Raw genomic sequence first — 22548 nt, 5'->3', positions numbered from 1 at the left:
GTCCCTCAAGCAGTCAGTTCTTTAAGTCACGCAGGGCTTTCTGAAAGCAGGACGTTCCTGGTGGGACGGCCCGGTTCCCTGTCTAGTTGTTCTGCTAGTAGCCGCATCGTACAGCTGGCAACATGTTTATTCAAGATGGACGTCTTTTGAGATGGATTCCCTGGCAATGAAAAGCTTAATGTCAGGTACTTAGACTACACTATTCACTCACACGTGTGGTGCTTGATGCTGGCTGTTGGCTGAAAGCCTCTCTGGGGCTCTTGACCAGAACAGCCACATGTGCCCACTCCATGTGGCCCAGGCTTCCTCACAACGTGGTGGCTGGGTTTGAACAGCGAGTGTCCAGCGACGGGGAGCCAGGTGAAAGCTGTCTGTGTCACCCTTATGACCTGGCCTTAGAAGTGATGCAGTGTCATTTCTGCTGCATTCTATTCTTTGAGGCAACCACAAAGTCTCACTCAGTTTCAAGGGGAGGGGAAATAGAGTCTATCTCTTGGGACGGAAAATACTGCTGTGGCCATTTCTGAGAATTCACTCTGCTGCAGCAGAAGCTTGTCATAGTTAAATTACTAAAGCTTGTAAGTGGTGAGTGCTGAGCATTCTGTCCGACTCCAAAGCCCTGATTACAGTCCAGATATTTCTCTTACTTTGTGACTTTGAAAACTATTAATATCATATTGCAATTCCTTTCATAGTCTCTAAAAACAAATCTTATGAGCACTATTCATGATCCACAGCAGGACTACATATGAATTATTATTTTTAAAATGTGTGTGGATAACTGTTGTGCTGCATTAGAGACTAATTCATTTTAGAGTGTTTTTTAATTCTTGGTAGCTTTTTATCCATGGAAAGGAAATAGCACTTTCCAGGGAGCAGAGGTGAGAGAGCCCACATGTGTGGAGAACAGTATGGATGGCAGCGTCTGAAAGGAAGCAGGGGAGGGCGAAGCTGTCAGAGACGGGCTCAAAAAGCAAGCAGGCTGTGTCATAGCAGGCAGAGAACTTAGACCCTGTCCTGAAGACAACGGGGGCCAGTGAAAAGTTTTAAGCAGGGCAGTGATGGGGTTCAGGCTTGATTTTTAAATGACCACTTTCGCTTCAGTGTTGAGTATTTAAAACCATGGGATTTAGAGTGATACGTAAATCCTAATTCACCCATTTACTGAATAATTTGGAATTTGCTTGGAACGTAGCGCACTCTTCCAACGCGTAGACACAGGTAATTTCCAATTAAAGAAAGTTTTTTTCTTTTGATATCTTTGGTTACGGCTTTTTCATTTTCCTGGTGTCTTATTAAAGGGGCACAGATTTAAGTCCAATTCCTGATTTCCACCTGATGGTTGTGCCCGTGTGTTCTAATGAGACTTCGGCTTCTCTATGCCACCTGACTTCGGCAGGATGGGCCAGGCCATGAGGTGGTAACAAATAAACTCTGACATCTTGGTGTTTTAATACAATAAAGGCTTATTTCCTGCTTGTAGAAAGTCTGCAACACGTTGAGAAACACTTCTCTAATTTAAGATTATGGCGTCGTAAACACCACGCCACGGGGGAAGATATAGTTGGAGGATTTCATGAGATGAGTTAAAGCCAGGCCTGGACGTGACTCCCATCATTTCCACCCACATCCTGTTGGCTGGAATTCAGTCACAGGCTCCAATCTAACTGCAAAGGAGCCTGGAAAATGTAGAGGCACCTGTGGCAGTTTCTGTCACCTCCCTCCCCGCCCAGATTTTCTGGTACTCTCAATCAGTTAAAATGAAGATTCTCATAACGAACAGATGCAAAGTCTTTTTGCACTGTCTACAGTGCATCATTTCTGAGGACTAGACCCCTCCGGATGCACAATTTCCTTTCCAGGACTCTTAGAGCCCAGGTTTTTCTGGGGTTTGCTCATCCCAATGCTGTGCTCAGATGGTCTGTTGGAGAAGTGTAGACAAAGACAATTCTGATGGTCTCCAAAAGTAAAACACAGACAATTGAGTGATGGCTACATGGTTCTTTGGTTGACATGGATGGGGTTGAGAGGGACATACAAAATGTCTTCCTACCTTTTAAACAGGTAGATCTCTTTCATAAGATAATGCCTAATTTTTCCTTTTTTTCCTAAGTTTCACACTTTAAGCCCTATTTAATTTTAAACCAAATTAATTGACTATTAACACATGTAAATTGTTTACATCCAGCAGGATAAGAGAATAGAACATCTTGATTGGCTGAATGTTAAACACTGTCAGGAATTACAATGTAATAAAAATATACTACGATAAGCATAAGTAAGCTTCCTTTGATGACTCAAAACTCACCTTAGAATCCCGAAGCAGTTCAGCATCTATTGATATTCTTATTATTCTACACAGTTATCTTTATAGCAATTAGACTTTACAAGCTACTTTCATGTGTTTTATCTTATTATAGTCTTCATGATAAATTCTGTGTAGTGGGAATTATTATCCCTATTTAATGGGTGAGGCTCAGAAAGGTTATTCGCCCAACATTAGAGAGTTTGCGAGTGGCTCAGCTTAAACTCTACCTGCTGTCTCTGTGCTGACGACCCTCAGGAGCTGTTGTTCAGTGTTGCAGACATGACTATCTGGCATTTGGATGGACCTTGAAATTTGGTTATAAAAATAATAAATCCTTAATAACAAGATGCTTATTTGTCTTTTGTTGTCAAAAGTGTTCATCGCAGAAGTAAAAAATAAAGTTCTAGCTATTATTGTTTAGATTCTGGATAATTGGGAGCTTACTCTGGTTTTTAATTTGTTATATTTAGATCCATACAGTCAAGAAACTTCATTAAAAGTGAGAAATTGTTATCAATTTCTAGTGTTAATTTAGCTTGTTGACTAAGGCTAAAATAAAGCGGACACTTGCCATCTTTTAGATTTGAGTTAGTGTTTTCTTTTTTCAGTTTTCTTTTTTTTAAGAGAATTACTCTGCTTAAAAATATAGCTCCTAAAAAGAGTTGGGAAATGTGTCTTTAGCTGACAGGGAAGAATGTGAAATCTACTTCAGATCTTCTTTCCTTCTCCTCTTCAAGAAAGAGGAATAAAAACAGCCTAGAATATCACGTTTAGGTGATTTCAAGAAACCTTATTTCCTGTCCTTTTAAGTTTGGAACGCCAGCGTTATTGCAGGGAGACACAACCTATATTATTTTCCACCCTCACTGTGTATATTTTTAGTGCCCTGTTTCTGAACAGGAAAGCATCTGGAAGCAATTACACTTCATTTTTTAAAGTCATCGATTCCCCAATAAACTCCCGAGGTTGGTTTCTTTGGCGTCTGGGATTCTCCTCTGATGGGGTGCAGGTGTTTTACACGAGCCTGTGACCCCGAAACAGCTCCTCGGCCAGCGAAGGAGTGGATTCATCACACAGGGTTTAATTTGCCCTTCGCTGAGAAATTTAATTTCCGCCGTGGGGGCCTTGCTCAGTTACATAGTGTCTGACCTGGTGATGGCAACCTAGCAACCGGGTGGCACAGCGCCTACTCCAAGCAGCGCTCAGGGGTAGAGGGCACAGGGCGAGGTTAATTATTTACAGCGGTGGATTAGTGAGGTTGCAGAAGTGTACCTGGGTCACCGCCTGCTGGAGTCAGCTGCCTTTTCACCTGTAGTGCACGCAGACGATATGTTTATCTGAGGACCTGCAAATACGCTGGTTTAATTATACAGCACTTCTTGGTGGGTAAAAAGAAGTTCGTAAAGCTGAATGATAGTCGAATGTAATCTAAATAAACCAAATATTATTAGAATGATTAATTTTCTGAGTAGCCACAAGCATTTTAAGTTCTGCAAAAAGAAAGCTACCGTTTGACTTCTAAAGCCTATGTCCAGCATGTGTGGTCTCATATTAAAATGAGCAAAGGCTAATATTAAACTAGGCGTGCAGAGCCCTTGTTTAAGTCATATTTGAGAGTGAGCAACATTCCCGTTGTGATTAATAATAATAAGAATGTTAAAATCAGAGATTGTTACACAGGGCAGAGGAAACACTATGGTTTCTCTGAGGTGTGTGTGCACACCTGAGACCAAGCAAGAAAAGGAGGCAACATTTATTAAGCACCACCTATGTGCCAGGTATCGTATACACGTTGTCTTTGTATGAGGTATGGATAATTCTCTCATTTACAGGCGATGTAACTAAGACTTAGGGGACAGTGCAGCTTGCCTAGGGTGACAAAGCTGGGATTAGGACTCAGGCCTGCTAGGATCTCAAGCCCCCTTTCTTTTCACTACACTATAGGCCAGACCACAAGACTTAAGGGCAGAAAAAAAATGGTTGGGTTGACCCCCAGTGCAGTTGGGAAGGGGCCAGGGCCAGAGCGGCAGGGACTGGAAGGAGGCACACCAGTTTACTCCATTTTCATTCACGCCCAGTATTCCTACCTCTTCAGTTACGGTGGTTTGCTTCCTACCTTGAGCCTCAACTGTGTTCTCTGCTAGGATGCAGCAGGCCTGGCCCTGTCTGCTAAGTGGGGGGTCTGGGCCAGAGAAAAAGACATTAGCTTGAGGCGTTGAAGAGCCTTGGAGAGAAGTCGTCCCAGGGAAGGAGGAGGCGGCACGGTGAGTTTGCCCAAGTTCCAGTGCCTCCGAGTCAAAGGGAAATGGGCATGGCGAGTGGTCCGAGACTCATCCTACCCTGTCCTCTTTCCTTCCCTCTCTCCTTCTGTAGGCACCAGACCTGCATGGAGTTCTGAAGGCTCTCCCTGCCTTCTCCTGCTCTCTCTCCCAGTAAATCGCCTGCATATCTAGCTCTGCTCCTTGCAGATTTGAACTAACACAGAGGCATTGTCCCAGCACCTTCCCCTATGTTAGAGGTCATTAGGCAGCTCTAGCTTATCGAGAGAACGGCGCCTTGAGTGTCTGGTGGTTGTGGGCTTGTTTTTAAACATCTGTGACTCTGTCTTCATCCCAGAGACCACAGGACACACCTGGTGGCCCTTTGCAGAAGGATGAGATACCCCATAGACAGGTGGGGCAAGATCCCATGAGACTTGGGCTATGGCTGTTTGTGTGACCCCATTGGTGGTGATAGGCTGGTGAGATGATGAGACCTGGTAGCCTGAGGTTATAAACATACAGTGAAAATATCATACTGAACTGAGAATAACTGCTCTCGTAAGCAAGATGAATCCTATATTTAGTTCTTATAACAAGAATGTTATAATCATTTTGTGTTTGTAAATTAGGTAAAATAATAGCAAAACATATTTACTGCTTGCTGTATGCCTAAGCTCTTTACTTGATAACCCTGAGGCAGACACTTATTCCATATCCATTACCCGCTGTCTCTACGCAAACAAAACCCTGCTTTTGTTTGAGACAACAATGTGCCAGCCCCAGGTAATGGCTCATGTCATGCAATCATGACACTCCTGTTCTCTGTAGTCCCAATTTCCCTTGCACTGAGGGGTGGCCACACAGCCCAGTTCTGTCAGGAGACCCAGACAGAAGTCTGACAGGGTGGGGATGGGAGACTGGGGTATTGAATGTGCTTCTCCTAGAAGACAACACAGCAAAATCCCTCACCCTCTTCAGGTCTTTGCTCAAATGTCACCTTCCCAGGAAGGCCTACTCTGAACACCGTGCTTAAAATTGTAGGGCCTGGAACACAGCAGGCACTCAAAACATTTGTTTTTCTTTGAGGGAATACATGAAAACAAAAATAGGGAAAATTGGTGGAGAAAGCGCAGAACCACAAGCACCAATGGCCTGGGACAGGAACCCTCCTGAGATGTCTGATGAACAGGAGGAGGCCAGCATCACCGCGGGGTGTGATGGAGGGGAGAAGAATGAGAGCCGAAACCAGGGTGACAATGCAGAGCCTTATCACACGAGGGCTGGCAGATCACAGCGAAGCCTTTGGCTCATACTCTGAGTGAGCTGGGAAGCTCAGGAGAGCTCCGAGCAGACGGATGCCAGCCTCTGACTTCTATTTAAAACTACCATCTGGCTGCTGTTGAGAGAGATTGACAGGGGCGAGAAAGAAGCAGGGAGCATGGGTAGGAGTCTACCGCAAGACTCCAAGCTGGGGTGATGGTGGCTTGGACCACGGTGCTGGCAGTGAGGAAGGAGAGCAGTGATCAGGTTCTGCGTATATTTTAAAGGTGTGGTCAAGAAGAGCTGCGCACAGGTTGGGTGTGGATTGTGAGAAAGAGAGAAATGAAGGATGACTTCAAGGTTTTTGCCTGAGCAACCAAAGTAAGGTGCTTGGGAGGGAGCAGGAAGAATGGGTTTTGGAGAGATAATCAGGCACTCAATTTTGAACAGGCTTAAATTTGAGATGCCTATTATACATCCAAGTAGAGACATTAAGTAGTATACAACTCTTGATTTTACGGGAGAAGTCCAGGCCAGGGATGTAGGTAGTGTTTAAAGCGATGAGACTGGATGGATTCACCTAAGACATGTGTGGGTTAAAAAAAAAAAGAAAAAAACAAAAAAAGAAGTTCACATGCAAGGTTGAGCCCTGGGACATCCAACAATGATGAGACTAGCATGTGCTGCGCACCACCACCTTATCTGCAGGTGCTCACTTACCCCTCATAAAAATGTCGCAAGGTAAATACTCTCAACCTGACTCGACAGAAGGGGAATCTGTTTCGCAGCTGTAAGTCATCTGTCCGAAGGCACACAGACGGTTAAGTGCTAATATCCACCTGACTGCTGAAGTCAGAAAAACTTTGTGTTTTATTTCCTCTAGCAACTCAGCTTATAAACCTTGGCGTCATCCTTTGTCTTCCCTCTTCCATCCAATCAGCCTTTCACTTCTATTGTCACATTCAGCTTCAGTACAGGGCGTCCTAATCTTTTACCTCAAACCATTACTCCTGCCTCCTAATAGGATTTCCTGCCATGAGACTCCCGGCCGCTTGGAGACGTTCCTTATCTTCCTGGATCTAAAGCGGATCGGGTCACCTTCCTGCTTACCCCGTCTATTTATTCCCCATTATCTGCAAACTCTAATCCAGCTTCTTTGGCTCGTTTACAGGAGCCTTCACAATCTGGCTCTAAGGGACTTTTCCAGTCTCCTCTCTTGCTCCTGTCGCCCCAGCCCCAACTCCCATGGCAGTCATTATCCTGTGACATGGAACCTCTAACTGAGATATGCCAGCATCTTTTGCAACTCAGTTTTGCATGCTGTTCCCTTTCTGTGCACACGCTCGTTAGCCCCTGGTACAATATGGACTAGGAAATATGACGGTGGGCACCGTGTCGTGTGCCACATCTCAGTGGAAAGCTTTCAACTTTCACCATTCAGTTCGATGTTTGTTGTAGGACTGTTTCAGATACCCTGCATCAGATTAAGGAAATTCCCTTCTTTTTGTAGTTGCTATGAATTTACTGTTGTTTTATCACGAATGGATGTGAAATTTTATTAAACGTTTTTCTGCATCTACCTGGAATCATAACTTCTCTCTTTTAATCAATCATTGATTTATTTCTACTGTTAAATTAACCTTATATTCCCCAGATAAACCCAACATGATCTTCGTGTGTTATCCTTTTTAATGCATATATTTCTGGATCCCATTGGCTAATATTTTGTATAGCACGTGGGCCTACAATCGTGCAGGGGCCCAGGGGGAGCATCTTTTTGGAGAGGTGGCCAAAACCAGCCTGGTAATTAGGAGCACAGTCTGATTTCCACCTCTGTCTGGGATTAGGGGCTCTGGGCAGATGCCAAAAGCTGGGGGTGAGGGGCGTCTGCAGCTCTGTGCTACTACAGGAAAATGAAAATTTCCTTATCAGTAACTTTCTATTCAGTACAAAGTTCAGTACATATTCAGTCCAAAAACCGAAACAGATCTTATTGTTATAATTCAAAAGTTTTAATAGTAGGGAAATAAAAGCCTAATACTTATAAATCTAATTAATGTTTAGTTTTCTAGTTCACCTTACATAAAAAATACTGAATAAAAAGAAAAGAAACTCCTACAAAGCCCCCAAAACACCCTACTGAAAGCTTTTCTACATCATTTCCATGTAGGACACCTTCTCGGACACTTTGATTAGGCCGAGATTGACGAGGATGCTCCTTTCCAGTTCCAAATAACTCTCGTAGTCCATTTTCAACTCAGCCTCCAATTGTTCTTTTGACTTCTGGTATGTTTTCTAGGGGGAAAACAAGCAAATCATCCCTATAAAACACTGACAGCTAGAAATACTGAAGGATGAGAAGGGGCTGGCTTTGAACAGTTGTCCTGGCTGCTGCTTTCTGGAAGGGGTTTGTGGGCGGGCAGATCTCGCACAGTCAGGGAGAGGAGCTGCTGGCTCTGAGGCTCAGGCAGAGACAGAGCCGGGAGGCGTGCGCAGAGTCAGGGTCAGTCCTGGAGGTGGAGCAGACTGAATTTGCTGATGGGTTGGATGTGGGCTCTCAGCAGGGGAACCAGGGCTGACCCACAAGCTCCTGCCACTGACTGAGTGAGGAGCATGTTGAGGGGGGAGGAATAACAACAAGGAACATTTATTCAGCTAATTTACCCAATACCACTTGCTAAATAATCTGAATAATCTGTTCTATCCTTTGATCTGTCAATGTTTATGTTAGTACTGCTCTGGTTCAACCATTGTGGCATTTTAATTCATCGTAGTATCTGCTAGGGCAGTCATTATGATTTTTAAGATTTTTTTTTCTCAAATGTGTCTTCTTTCAGACAAAACTTAGGATCATTTCCCTTGGTGTGTCATCCTTGTGTAGCCTTTCTTTCTCCTCCTCTTGTCTTCTCCCCATCCTATTGTCTTCCTGTGCCTTCTCCTTTGTCACAAAGCCCTGTCTTTGTGGATTTCGTGAAGGGGTCCAGTACTCTGAGCTTTTATTCTACTTTCTCCAGAGAATAATTTTTAAGAGCTGTTTTCCTCCTTTGAGCCTTCCCAACGATTGATGTTCCCCTCCCCTGCGTCTACAGTATTTTTTCCATATGTTTGCTCTCCCCTCTCTTTTCTTAATATTTCTGCTTTCTCAGATTCCTCGTGTCTAACGATTGTACCTACTTCATAGCTCTGTGAGGATTAAATGAATCATTTAACACGTCAAGTCCTAGAATAGAGCCTGACAGCCAAGAGGCACCTAATACATGTTAGCACAGTAACCAGTTCACACAGAGGGCAGCACTGGATAAGGTGAGGAAGAAAAATGTTATCCTTCTAACTGCTGTCCTTTGTAACGTATGTGACAGATGCCGTGGCATTTCCCATCACTTTCAGGTTATTAGGAATAGTGTCATTTTCAGGTATTTGAAGATCCAAGCCAGTCTAATATCAAAGTGGAGACTGCTCCTTGGGGCCCCCACTGCAATACCCCCCAGTGTGCACCTCCAGCTCTTTCTGCTGAGGTTGCCTCACCCCAGTTAGAAAGTCCTTTTGGGCATTCAACTTGAGCCTAGTTACTTTCCAAGGGTCCATTTGGCCCCAGGAAATCTCACCCCCTCACTCTGCCATCAGGAGAAGTTCATTGCCCCCGGCCCTCTCTCCACCCTTCCTTCAGAGCAGTTTAAGCCAATCTCTTGCCTGCAGACTTTCCAGCCTCAAGAGTTGGGCCCTAGTCCCTGGGTTCCCTAAACTCTCCCCAGACTTTCTGCTCTGGTCCCTTGGTAACTCCTAACCCTTGGATTTCTGTGACTCAGCAAGCCTCCTGCAAGGTGTAAGAGGCCCATTGTCCATCTTGGCCAGCAACCAATTTCTAGCAGTGGTTCCCTTGAAGGTCTCCTAATGGAGTCTGGTATTGCAGAAGTGGGGAGTGGGGAATATATGGCCCTCTGACACCTCTGCCCCCCCAAAATCCCCTCTTCCAGTCTTCTTTGCCATAACTCTTGCTTCCCTTATGTAGCTTGGAGTATGGGTAATTGACAAGAGTTGGCAGAATTCTTTTGAATTCTTCCCTCTTCCAAGTCTCTTATAGATGACATAGCTTATGGGTCACATGGAAACTGTTCATTTTCCCAGCTTTGGATCTCCAGCTGAAATTCCAGTTAGGAAAAGTCCCATGTCATGTGCTGTCAGAGTTGTAGTTACTATTATTTTTCAAGAAGTGAGCCGTATCCAGACTCAGTGTTTGCAGAGAGATGAGAGCATGGCTTCCCCCGGATCTGTGGGTTGAAGGGTCCAGCTGAACCCGCCCAGCAGTGGAGGGCACTCATAAAGACCAGCCTGCTGGATGGTTGTGTGATCTTCCCCGCCCCTCCATCATGATACGAATAGTGAACGCTTACTAGCACTTTCTACGTGCCAGTTATGGCTAAGTGCTGTAAATATTGTAACTCATTTAACCCCCACTGCCATCCTCAGAGGTTGTCACAGTTTGTCCCCATTTTCCCTTTTATCTGCATTTGCTTATAAGGAGCTATTTCTGATGAACATTAGTTGTTTTTCCCTGATGACCCTTTTCATGTCTAAATGTAGCAGAGGAGCCCTTTTAGACCATTCACTTGTCTACAGTCTAGCTCCAGAGAAAATCTGAGAAGTGATAGCTCTGCTTAAAAGAGGATACAAGATCAAACGATGGGAAGTTACAGAAGGAGTTGGAAAAGTTTTGGAAACTTGAATGCATGATACAATTTTAAGATCTGATTATTATAATATTCAGGTGTTTTAAAAGTATTTCAAATGCAAATTATTTTCGGATTATCCACAATTCTACTTTCTCCCAGTGATGTGGATAATTAGGAGCTGTCTGTATGGTATTTAAATATTCATATTAATTGTGGAAACCTGCTGGCCTGGGGGAGGGTGGCAGGTTATCTCCCACAACAGAATTTCACCCACCATTTGTGAGTGCGCAAAAGAACAGAATAAGACCCATTTTTTTGCAGCAGAGAGAAACAATGAAAAGTCAATTAATTGGTGTTCTTTTATACCTTGTCACCGCTATACAACGTTTTTGAAATGAGGCCCCCTCTGCTGTTATTACACTAATTAATATCTATCAATAGTGATAATATTAATCTATTTGCTAATGCACACATTAAAATATTTCCACATGCTTGTGCTTTTAATTGAGACCAAGGGTCTCGCGTGAATAATTATGTTGGAGCAGGCTATACATTTGGCTATAAGGGAACTATATACGGGATCGGTGATGAAATTGCCCGGGATGAAAGGGCAAGGAAGAGAATGAGCAAGAGAGAAGAAGAAATATGGACTGAGATGACCTCAAGTGAGAAAGAAAGATGAGCTGAATTCACAGAATATATAAGGGTCCCAGATTCCAGCGAGCAAGGGGCCCCAACAGAGTGACAGAATTCCTATCAAACAGAGAGAGGTTGAGAAAAAGGAGAGTGGGGGCTTCAGAGCTTTAGGGTCCTTTTTGGTCAGTCTAAGATGGAGATGTCCTCTACCAAATTCTCCTCTATCTCAAATTTCATAGCTCCAGTATATTCTAGCATATAAAGTTCATATCTGTCTGTCTATGGACTAGCTCCCACGCAATAAAAGTCTACTCTTTGTCAGGTTACTTAACTGAAAGCCGTATAGTAATCCTAAAAGGTACTTATTTGTATTCCCATTTTAAAGACAAGAGAGCTAAAGCTCAGCAAAGATACAAGCCCTGCTCCAGACCTCGTAGCTGGTAGTGACAGAGTTGGGATTTGAGCTCATATGCCTCGATTCCATATCCCGTTTTTGTGCTACCTGTTTTAATGCATTATTCACCAGGTGTTAAAATTCTATATGATGAAAGTGTTCCAAATTTGAATCATTGTATCTATAAATATATTTAGATACCATTGTCTCTAAAGGACTTCGAAATTTAGAAATTTCTAAATTTGACTTCTCAAGAGTTCAGACACTAACTGGATAGAATCTCGCTAAGCGTACAGTTGGCTGTTCTCACTCATGGTAAGCTGGGAAATCGGAAATGCCCCTGTGACTCTCACGAGAACAAGAGAAGAATGTGAAGAGGCCTAATTTTCCTATCGAGACTATGAAAGAAGCCAAACACACATATTTCCATGGAGGTTAGAGGAAAGCAACTCCCGTTTCTGACATTTAACTCACAGCTTTTTTCTTCTCCATTTCCAGCTGCATTTCTTTCTTCTCTTGTTCACGAATTTTTTTGCGCTGGTCTACATATTCCAGATGCTTGACTTCTCTTTCAAAGTAGTAGTTCATACTTAACACCTGTTAGAAACAGAGACCCATGAGAGGGGAGCCCACACGGAAGCCCCTGTGCTCTGGAAGAATTTCTGCTGTTTGGTATTCACTAGGCACACGACCTACTTTGAGATACTGACCACAGGCCCACAACTAGAGGAGCCAGCTCAGTTTGGCGGCTACTGTGCTAAGGTTTAGGGCCCTGCCAATTGGAGGATTCCAGGAAAGGAGTAGGGATAGAAGGAGAGAGCTGCAAAAAACTGCAATTTTGTAGAATACATATTCAGGGATTACTTTTTTTCTCTTCTCATTGAGGGAAGTTTCATATCATCAACCAAACTCAGGGAACCGAGATGAGGAGGTCCATGCGGACCCTAAAGGGACTGGAAGCAGAGCTGAGTACCTGGTCCCCTGGAGGGCTTAGTGTATGGGCATCAAATCAGAAGCAGGAAAGTCAGCAGAGATCTTGGCCAAGGTGACCAGGGAAGGAAAGCTTTGTGCCTGCCAGTAACTGGGTTGAGACTTGCAACAGATGGCACTCTAGATATTTAACGTTGGTTTTATATATATTTACGTATTTCTATTTATTGATCTCCTTTTTATAACTTCATTATTAACATTGCTTGAAACCCTTGGGTGGTAGATATGGAGGGGCAGAATATTGTCCCTTCAGATGTGCTGCCTGCGGTATACCAAGTTGCGGGAGGACGTGGTGGAGGTGGGTGAAGGAGAGATGCCTAAAAACATCTACTGCCCTCCAGGAAGGGCATCACTGAAATAAGGGTCCTATGCTTCAGTTACAACCTGAAAGTAACATTTTATGATTATGAGTCCCCAAATCGATTCTTCCCTGAATATGGTCTTCATGGGCCTGGCCTCCTTCTCATCACGTTTGTTTTTTCCTAACTCCAAACTATTTAACTCATACAACAGAAATACATCCCCTTATTTTTGACTGTATGATTCTTTTCTTCTCTTATAGAGCAAAAATGCTATCATTTCTCAACAGATTTTAAAACACGCTTCAGTAATATCTGGTCACGTAAATCCTCAAACCCAAGTCACTAACCTCGTTGGCAGAAGGGTGACTTAAGGTCCAAGGAATTTCCAGTATATGCAGTGTTCCATAATAATCAGCTACGGCTATAAATTGCTGCTTAGCTGAAAGATTCAAAAAATGAGGAGGAAAAAACAAGTCAGCCATCTCAGAGGTTAAACATGAAATGGGCTTTTGTTTTGCGGTTACAGAGGACCTGCTGTGGTTACAATGATCTCGGCATCTTCATTAGACATTTATGACTGAGGACCATATTAACATGTAAAAGTCGTTTTTTCCAGTTGATAAAATGAAAACTGAGGCCCTGAGCCCTTGTCAGTCACCCTGCCCACCTCAAATCTTGTTTTCTTGGGTGTTTATATAAGGTGTTTACGTACAGTGGCTCCTTGCTGAGGTTGACCCTCTCTGTGGCTGGGCTCACTTGGCGGACTTGAGAGGAAAGCAAGGACAACACATGGAAAGGTTTTCAAAGAAAAATCATGACACCAATTTTCACCAAAGACAGAGTAAGTGCTAAAGAATACCATTATCCAGATGAATTTCAAAGTCATAGCCAGAGCCAGTTTTCTTATTATAAAAACAAATTGCTTCTTTGGATCATTTAAAATGGTCAAAAAACACAAAAGTGTTTGAGAATTTTAATTTTCTATCTCATCATGTAGGTTTTTTTTCTTCTTCTCTTTTTCAGAAAGTCTGGTTCAAATTGCTAAATCCTACACTTATAATCCCTGTAGGTATGTAAAAGCAATATTTTGTAGCAAAGATGGTAAAACACATTTTGGTGACACTTATGGCTAATTAGTATCCACACTGTGACACTCTGGAGATTCTGAAGACTGAATTTATAAATGTAACGTTTCTGAGAGAGAAATGGATAGAAAGACAATTTTATGCCTGCACACCTTTGGGAATGAAGGGAAACTTCTTTTAAAAGAGGCAAATATACTAGATTTACATAGAAAGTAGTGCTTGGTGAAAAAGAGAGATTGTGACAAACGATACAAATTACTTTTCCACAGACACATCCTTAAATTTCTGCTTGCTTTGTTATACATTATTTTTTCCTCATAACTATTTCAAAAGTTAAAGTCTAAATAGATATATATCCCCAGAGAGTCGTTTGATCTTGCGAAGAGAATTGCTTGCTATTGTCCAGGGGAGAGCAGGAAAAGGATAAAATATTGGAAGTTTGTGACATAACGAAAAATTAAAGACACAAAACTTATTCTATTTGGAGATGAAGCAGCAAAAGGTAGCAAAGATTTAGGGATCACCCTGTCTGACCTGGAGGAGATAAGCAGGATGCTTTCCGTTGTGTGGTTCAAAATCAGCCTCTGCTTGGCATATGAAACACGTCTCAGAAATAATTGTTGATGGAGAAAATAGAGAAACTCAGCTTGTATCCAAAACTTGAGAGGAAAAGAGAAGCGAAAGGAAGGGGAAAGACGGGAAGGAAAGGGAAGGGAGGAGCAGAGAAGGGAAGGGATAGGATGGGAAGAAAAACAAAAACTTGAGAAGAAACATCGGAGGCTTTCCAGATGAGTGTCAAAATGTTCCCGAGTTACCCCAAAAAGGCAAAATAACTTATCACATTTAATCAGAATCAACATGCCAGAAAAGGTCCAGGGTTTGATGCAGGTGATCATAGTTATGCAGATGTTTTGTGACAGGGCTGGTTCGTGGGTTTTCTCCAGAAGGTCCCAGATATCGATGTAGCCATCTTCTCGGCCAATGTAGAAGACCCCGGGCCTTGTCAGGGACCAGTGCCCTGAGGTGTACCGTTTTGGTGCACAAGATGTCTGAAGGAGAGGTCCAGTCTTTAAACAAATTTTTGAAAAGACATATTAAAAGGTTTTGTTATTATCTGAGAGATATCCACAATGATTTTCTTTACGTACAACTCAGATGGCTATGGTCCTGTAACAGCAAAGTTATGCCTACTCTAAAGTCTTATTTCCTTTTCCTGTAGGATTTCTAGATAATGCCAGCTCTTTTCTTTCCTGTATGTTGTTATAACATCTCTTTGTTCTTATTTTAGTGGCTGTTTAGAAAAGATCTAACCTTCCAAGTGAGCTGCTGATGGTTCTGATAATCCCACTGCCGCTCAAGTCCATTGCTGTTTCTACAGAGATGGGTGGACATTAGCTAAGTAAAGATTAGAAGGAAATTTTGCTTATATCTTTATTTTCTTGTCAGGTGTCTGCTTCCCATGGAAACAGCTCTGGCAGCAGGAAAAGCAAATGGAAAGTCAATTCCAGCTGTGAGCTGTCTCCCATGGCTCATGAATATTACTTAGAAGAGACTGTAGAGAACCAGTGACATCAGAGCATCTTCTCTTTTCTCTACCCTGGGCTAATTGGCCTTCTTTGGGAGGTTTTCATAGAGACAGAAGATCAGAATGTACTTTCTTCCCACTGTCAGGCTCCACCTTGCAACAAGGCGGACTCATTTATCTACTTATGTCTGCAGGACTCAACTAAACCATGCAGCTGTCTCCTGCCCTCCAATACAGCAGAAGAATGTTCCTGTGGGGAAGAAAGGATGTCACGGATTCTTAGGGGTGACACTCCAATCCTGTTCTTGCCCACTTTGCTCAGTTCCTTCAGTGTCTGTGGATAACAGAGTTTGCCTAAATTTTCTTTTTTTTTTTTCTTTAAAGACAAAACTAATACTTGCTCACTGTAAAAAAAAAAATGATCATACAGAAGTACATTGGTATAAAGTAGAAGTCCCTTTGTGGATGGACACCTAAGTAGTTTCCAATTTTTTTCAATGACAAACTTGTACATATATTCACACACGTACGTTGAGTATTTGTGTAAGTTAGAGCCCCAAGTGAAAGTGATAGATCAAATTATATACATATATATAATATTTATATATTATTTATTCAAAAAGTATTTATATTACAGCTGTGAAATATATGTTTCAGATTTTGATAATCTTAAATTGCTCACCAAAGGGACATATCGTGTTGATTCCCCCATACCCTTGCTTCACTGGGTTTTATCAACGCTTAGCTCCTCTCTGCCTGGCTCCATGCCTGTTCCTAACCCTCCCACCGGACTCCTGGCACAGCCTCACTTTGACGCATGCTCATCTCTAGTCAGCCTGGTGACGGGCCCTTTAGCTTTCTTACTCCCACTTTCTGAACGTGCTAAGGTATTCCTGGTACAGAAGCAAAGACTACAGACCCAATGCTTCCCCTTAGACATCACAGAGTAATCAGCAGCCCTTCTTGGATTTTAAGGGGAGGAATAAACCAAGTCAACTGCCCACAATATATACTTTGAAGAAAAGATTGTTACGTTTCAGAGAACAAGAGACTTGTAAATGATTCCTTCCCTTAGGAAAGAAAAACAAAGGGTTGTGTTTTCAAAAAGCTTACAGCGGTTCTGCTGACAAGCTGGAGCCTAGGCCATCTGTTCTAATTTCTCTAAAAAGTGTCCTAAAGGCACTGTTATGTCAGAGCAGTCTGTTGTTCCCATTGCCTTTCTCAATAACAAAAACTGCAGAGCCACTCTTCCATTTTGCAGACAATTTACCATAACACCTTCTTTCCAGATGGCCACGTTCCATCCCCCAATGGTGAGGATAATGTCCTTATAAAAAGGTGATCTCTGAACAGTGTGGACAGCTCCATCATGGACGGTGTAGAGGCTCACTGGCTTCTTTGCTGTTAGGGTGGAAAAGACCATTTCATCTTTAATAACACTATTTATATTCCTGCAATGGACAGACCTCCAATGGACAGACAAGTGCTGATTAATGTGGCCTAAGAGTGGAGGACCAGAGGTCCGCTGGAGTGAATGAATCTGTCAAGGGACAGTTCTTCCTCTTTTTACGGGAAGTCCAGGGAAATTCCCATCAAGGCCAGTTTTCAGGCTCACAGGAACACTTCATGTTCTTATTCATTTGCCCATTCATTAATCTATTCAGTTAGTCAATATTATATATTGTCAGTCAATAAACATTTGTGGATTGCCTATATGTACCAGGTACTGTCTACTCTGCCTTTGCTTGGATTTCTTCTCCTCCAGGCCTGGCTGCAGAGCTGACTGCTCTCCACTCCTTGCCGCTCACACTCACAAGCCCCAGGGATGGCCATGAAAATACGTGCTTGTCTAGGCCAACCCACAATGGCTACTTTATACCAAAATCATGAACTTATTCTGAATCTCATCACATTAAAAGCTATGTGAGGGCTGGATTTTTTTTTTCTCAGAACACAATGAGATATTAAACAGAAAAAAAGAGCTACTAAATCTTGCACAAAGCTTATAAAGTAGAATTTCAAAGGGATATTTGTCCACTCGTGTTCATAGCAGCATTATTCACAACAACCGAAAGGAGGAAGCAACTCAAGTGTCCATCAACAGATGAAGTGATAAACAAAATGCGATGTATACATAAAACGGAATGTTATTCATTCTTCAAAAGGAAGGAAATTCCGACATATGCTCCAATATGGATGAACCCCGAGCATGTTATGTTAAGGGAAATAAGCCAGTCACAGGACAAACACCATGATTGCACTTATATGAGGTACCTACAGTAGTCACATTCACAGAGACAGAAAGTAGAATATGGTGGTGGCCAGAGCCTGAGAGGAGATGGGAATGGAGGCTAATGTTTAGTGGATTTAGAGTGTCTGTTTTGCAAAATGAAAAGAGTCCTGGAGATTGGTTGCACAACAAAGTGAACGTGCTTAATACCACTGAATTGTTCACTTAAAAACAGTTAAGATGGTCAATTTCATGTTTATGTATATTTTACCACAATTTGAAAATTATTTGAAAGAAAGCTTATCAAGGGAAAAGTAAATAAATTTAAATGTAGCTCCTCTAGATTTAAAAAAATAAAAACCGATTTTCCGCCTACCAAAGCACCATCTTGAAGAGAGCACAGAAGACACACGTCTATGGCCATCTTGAAATGATCTAGAAGATTCCTGGGAAGGTGGGAGAATCTCAGAAAGCACTAGCTTTCTTCTTACTGCTGCTCCTGTTTCTCGGAGCCTGGTTTTGCCTTTGGTTAGCAGGGCTTCCTTAGACTCCACCTAACTCTGGTGAGCAGGGTCGTCCAGGAAGCTAGAAGGCCTCTACGAAATGTAATCACTATCGTGACAGCAATAAGAAACGTCAAGACTTGTACTTTAAAATAACGTTAGATGTTCTCGGCCCATAATAACTTTCCCTTCCTTTTTGTCCTTTGAAAGACCTTTGTGCCATTCAGCAATGAATGGAACTGTCCTTAAGTTATTAAGTGGAGTGCCAGAGCCTCCAGGCCAGGTTATGATGAAGAAAATTACAATAAACAAAAAAGTAGTTTCCAGAGTCATTATCTAATGCAGAAGTCAGCATCATGATGTAGTTAAGAGCGCAGACTGCCTGGGTTCAAATGCTGGCTGCTGGTAGCTACCCGACAAGGTTGGCATGAGGATTAAATGAGTTAATTCACAGAAAGTGCTTGGAAGAATGCCTGGCACATAACATGTGCTTATTTTTGAGGAGAGTACATGAAATAATTATGTCAGCATGCTTCATTCAGCCTGCGTTTCTTGGCTGATCACTTAGATCACTGGAAATTTTGCCTGATTTGGCCTACTTCATCACACACCTCAGTCAGGGTAATCTCTCTTTCAGAAGTTTCTTTGTAGAAGAGGACATTCTCCTTCTGGCCTGGTGAGATAAGAACATGGGGTTCCCAGTAGATCAAGAGAGATGCGGTCCCAGTTAATGCCTCATCTTCACTCAGGAAACCTTCATGATATTTATGAAAGACATTAGGCTGGTAGCTCTCAAGGAGAACACTGCCAGCTCACAGAATGTAGCTAGGACACAAGCGTATAGTTCAGAGCATCTACATGTTGACTTTCCCTGAACTTCAACCACTATTCTACGGAAATAACAGTGCTGTTTGGCTTTCCATATTATAAAATACTTCACTGATGATTTTGAAGCATTTTAAAGTATGAAGAATTATTATGATTTTAAAGTATTCTTTAAGTAGGTGGTTAAAGCTACTTCCCACTTTTTTAAATGAACTAAATGCCAAGAAATTAAAAGCAACTCATCTTCTTCCTGACCACATTCCATTGGTCACAAAGTCCTGGAATATGGACCCCTAAGTCCTCTCACATTCCCTCTGCTGTACAGCCCTGTTTCCTCGCCTGTACTCCAGCCCTCAATATCTCTCATCTGGACTATGGCAACTGGTCATCCTACTTCCATTATAAGTCCCACCAATAAATTAATTCAGTCCCTGCTCTTCTGCCAGAGTGACTTTCTGATTATATTATTATTATTATTATTACTACTGTTGGCTCTAGGATAAAGTCCAAAGCCTTGTAGGGCACTCAAGGCTCTTTGCCATCGGGACCAAATGTCTTTCTTGGCACCTCTCCTGCTACTGTCGTCTTCTCTATTGCTGTGCTTTGGCCAAGAATCTCCCTGTTTCCTGAGTGTCCCCCACTCTTGGACGTCCCTATTTTTGCACTTGTTACTCTTTGCAGTGTGCACTTGGAGTGTCTTTCTCCATCTGGAAAACTGCAGTCTGCCCTTTCAGACTCAACTCAGCTGTGTCTCTCTTCAGTGGGGCCTTTTCTTTTCTTTTTTTAAAAATAAACTTGATTTTTTAGAAGAGTTTTAGACTTACAGAACAATTGTGCAGATAGTTCAGAGAGTTCCCCTACATTCTACACTCAGCGCTACTATTAACATCATCCATTAGTGGGATACATTTGTTACAATTAATGAATCAATAGTGATACATGATTATTAGCTAAAGTCCATACTTTATTCTGATTTCCTTAGATTTTATCTTATGTCCTTCTGTTTCAGGATCCCATTTATGACACCACATTACATTTAGTTGGCCTGCCTCCTTGGGCTCCTTCTGGCTGACAGTCAGTGGGGCCTTAACAGCCCAAGAAAGTTGGTCCCTCCCTCGGCTCCCACGTCACTTTGTGTTTGCTTCCAACCATAGCATTAATGACTGCGTAACGTCAATGTTTGCTTATGTGTTTGACTTTTCCAAAAGATCACGAAACTCCTTTGGGGGAGGATAATATCTTGGTCATCTTTATATTCCCAGTGCCTGGCACATAGCAGGTTCTCAGTAATGATTTGATGAAAGAAAGAAAGAAAGAACAAACACACATGAGTGAGGCTCAAACATAAAGCTCTTAGTTTTGAAGCTTACTGTCACTGGTTATTTTACAAATGCAATAAAATCCTTTTAAAATAAATAACGAAACCTATTTGTCATGGGCCCCTCAAAAGCAGTTTTGGAAGCTGCAGGAAGAGGTAAGGCCCCAAGAAAATCTTGGAAACCAGGAGGAACCAGTATCCACTTGTACATAACCAGGTCATAGCATCAAGTGTGTGTCCCAGAGGGGTGGTAGAGAACGCGCCATGTTACATAGTGCCTGCCATGCAGTCTGTGCACAATTAACATTCATGAATTGTTGACTAATTTCCTCACATTAGCAAGGCCAGGGTTACTCAACACTTCATAGAAAAGAACAACTTATTAATAATGGAGCAATCATCAACACTTACTCATCAATCGGCCAGTTTCAGAGTCTCTTTCCATTTTCCAATCTGTGTATATCACTTCACCTTCCTAAAAATATCACAGATACCTGATGAGTACAATGACAGTTTCAGAGACAAAAGATCTCATTTTTGTGTGCTAAGATGGATTGTCATCAAACAAACACAATGCAACTGGTCAATTTAATCAAATGAAAGTTTGGTACCACGGAGGGAAAAGGCTCAAAATGATTACTTGATTTTATACTGAACAAAAAAGTGAGTTTGTTGAGTTTTTATCTACACATAGTGATGTGGAGAACATAGGCAATTACGGAGATGATCTATGTACACAAGTCCCAACTGCTGGGTTTCAAAGTTTTTGTTGTTAACAGAAAACGATCCCGACGGACTGAAAACTCCAGGAGGGGACAGGTCTTGTCCGACTTGTTCCCTGCATCTTACAGAGTCAGAACTTAATAAATATTTGTGGGATAAGAGAGAATGAGGGAATATGAATTCATAACATGGTTCTCATTACTTTTTAAAGTTGAGAACAGAAAACGTAAAATTCCTTCCAAATAACATAACAAGTAAGATATATTCCACTTATGCCCATTTTAAGGAGAGGGGACGGCAGGGGGACCTGGTGTAAAGAGCAGGCAGAAACAGTCACACAAAGGGGAAAGGCAGACAGAGGCAGTGAGTGACAGAGGTGGTAGAGGCCTAGAGGAAAAACTTAGTCCCACACTGTCATCTTATAGATGCAAACCTGAGCCTCAGCGACTGACTCAAGGTCGCCAGATGCGGTCTCCTAACTCCAAAGGTTTTTTCCACTGGATAATAAGAGGACGACACAGAGAAGGGTATATGAAGAGATGAGTTAAGAGGACTTGGAGGAGGGGATGGATTCAGATGTGTAGGTGAGGTAGAGGAGACAGGAAAACATTTGATTTATGCAAAGTGAAGGATAAGCTCATTGAGGCCAGGGCCCACTCATTCACTCATCTGTGCTTTTATTCATCCACGTTATTTCATTTAACAGATAAGGACTGTGTTTGGTGCTGGAAATTCAGAGATGAGCCCTCCCTCCACTCATGGCACTCAGAGTCCAAGGGAGCAGACAGACCAGTACATGCCTAGTGTCCAAGTCTAGCCTGTTGCTTGTGGTGCATCAGCCTCATGGTTGCCATTTGTTGAGTTCTCAGTGCTTGCCAGAGTTGTTAGGAGCTTTATGTATGTGACCCCAGCCTGCACCAAAGTCCTGTAAGAGAGTTATTAATATTTCTTGGGTCTCACAGCTGGTATATGGAATATTCCAAAATTGAACCAAGTCAAACAGGCTGAGTTTGAACCAGGTTAATAAATACGTGTTGAGTGCCCATGATATCATGAGCCATCTCACTGGAAACTTTCCCGTCCTTCTCTATCCAGTTACTTGGTTCTGACAATTCCACTTCCCTCGACCCCTGTGTTGACATTCTCAGCCCCCTGCTCAGGCCCTCTTCATCTCTGAGTGGGCCCACCTGAAATTACCACCAGCCTGGCCTCTCTGCCTCAGGGCTCCACTCCCTCCTGCTCTCGCCCTGTGCCAGCCAGCCTAGGTCCCAGTGAGCCCCCCTTAAACTCCTTCTCCAAAGTAGACAGATCACCACATCAAGGGTTGGTGGAAGAGCATCCCACAGGGATGTCAGCCCCATGAGGGTGGGGAATTTTGCCTGTTTTATTCACTACTATATTTCCTGGGCCAAGAACAGTGCTTGGCATATATTAAATGCTCAATAAATATCTGTTGAATGATAGATGAAGTTAATTCCAAGCAGAGCAAGGCCTTGAGAGGCAGGAGAGAGTTTGGTG

General features: G+C 42.6%; 1 protein-coding gene across 4 annotated transcripts in view; it reads right to left on the bottom strand.

The window, feature by feature from the left end:
- Positions 1–22548, bottom strand: part of DNAI3 (dynein axonemal intermediate chain 3) — a 94423-nt gene continuing 71875 nt past the window's right edge. For 2 of the 4 annotated variants that reach the window (XM_046645720.1, XM_046645721.1), the window contains exons 18-24: positions 20719–20782; positions 16702–16832; positions 14748–14973; positions 13169–13260; positions 12004–12126; positions 8005–8124; positions 1–160 (exon numbers count right to left, since the gene is read on the bottom strand). In XM_046645720.1, coding sequence (XP_046501676.1) covers positions 131–160; positions 8005–8124; positions 12004–12126; positions 13169–13260; positions 14748–14973; positions 16702–16832; positions 20719–20782 — 786 coding nt within the window. In that variant the 3' untranslated portion in view covers positions 1–130. Of the gene's footprint in view, positions 161–7841; positions 8125–12003; positions 12127–13168; positions 13261–14747; positions 14974–16701; positions 16833–20718; positions 20783–22548 lie in introns of those variants that run through there. The other 2 variants (XM_046645722.1, XM_046645723.1) reach the window with 2 other exon arrangements.

This window comes from Equus quagga, chromosome 18, assembly GCF_021613505.1.
Source record: "Equus quagga isolate Etosha38 chromosome 18, UCLA_HA_Equagga_1.0, whole genome shotgun sequence".
In the NCBI taxonomy this organism is placed as follows: domain Eukaryota; kingdom Metazoa; phylum Chordata; class Mammalia; order Perissodactyla; family Equidae; genus Equus; species Equus quagga.
Note: the sequence above shows the minus strand (reverse complement) of the source record. Positions and strands in the feature narration are given on the sequence as shown.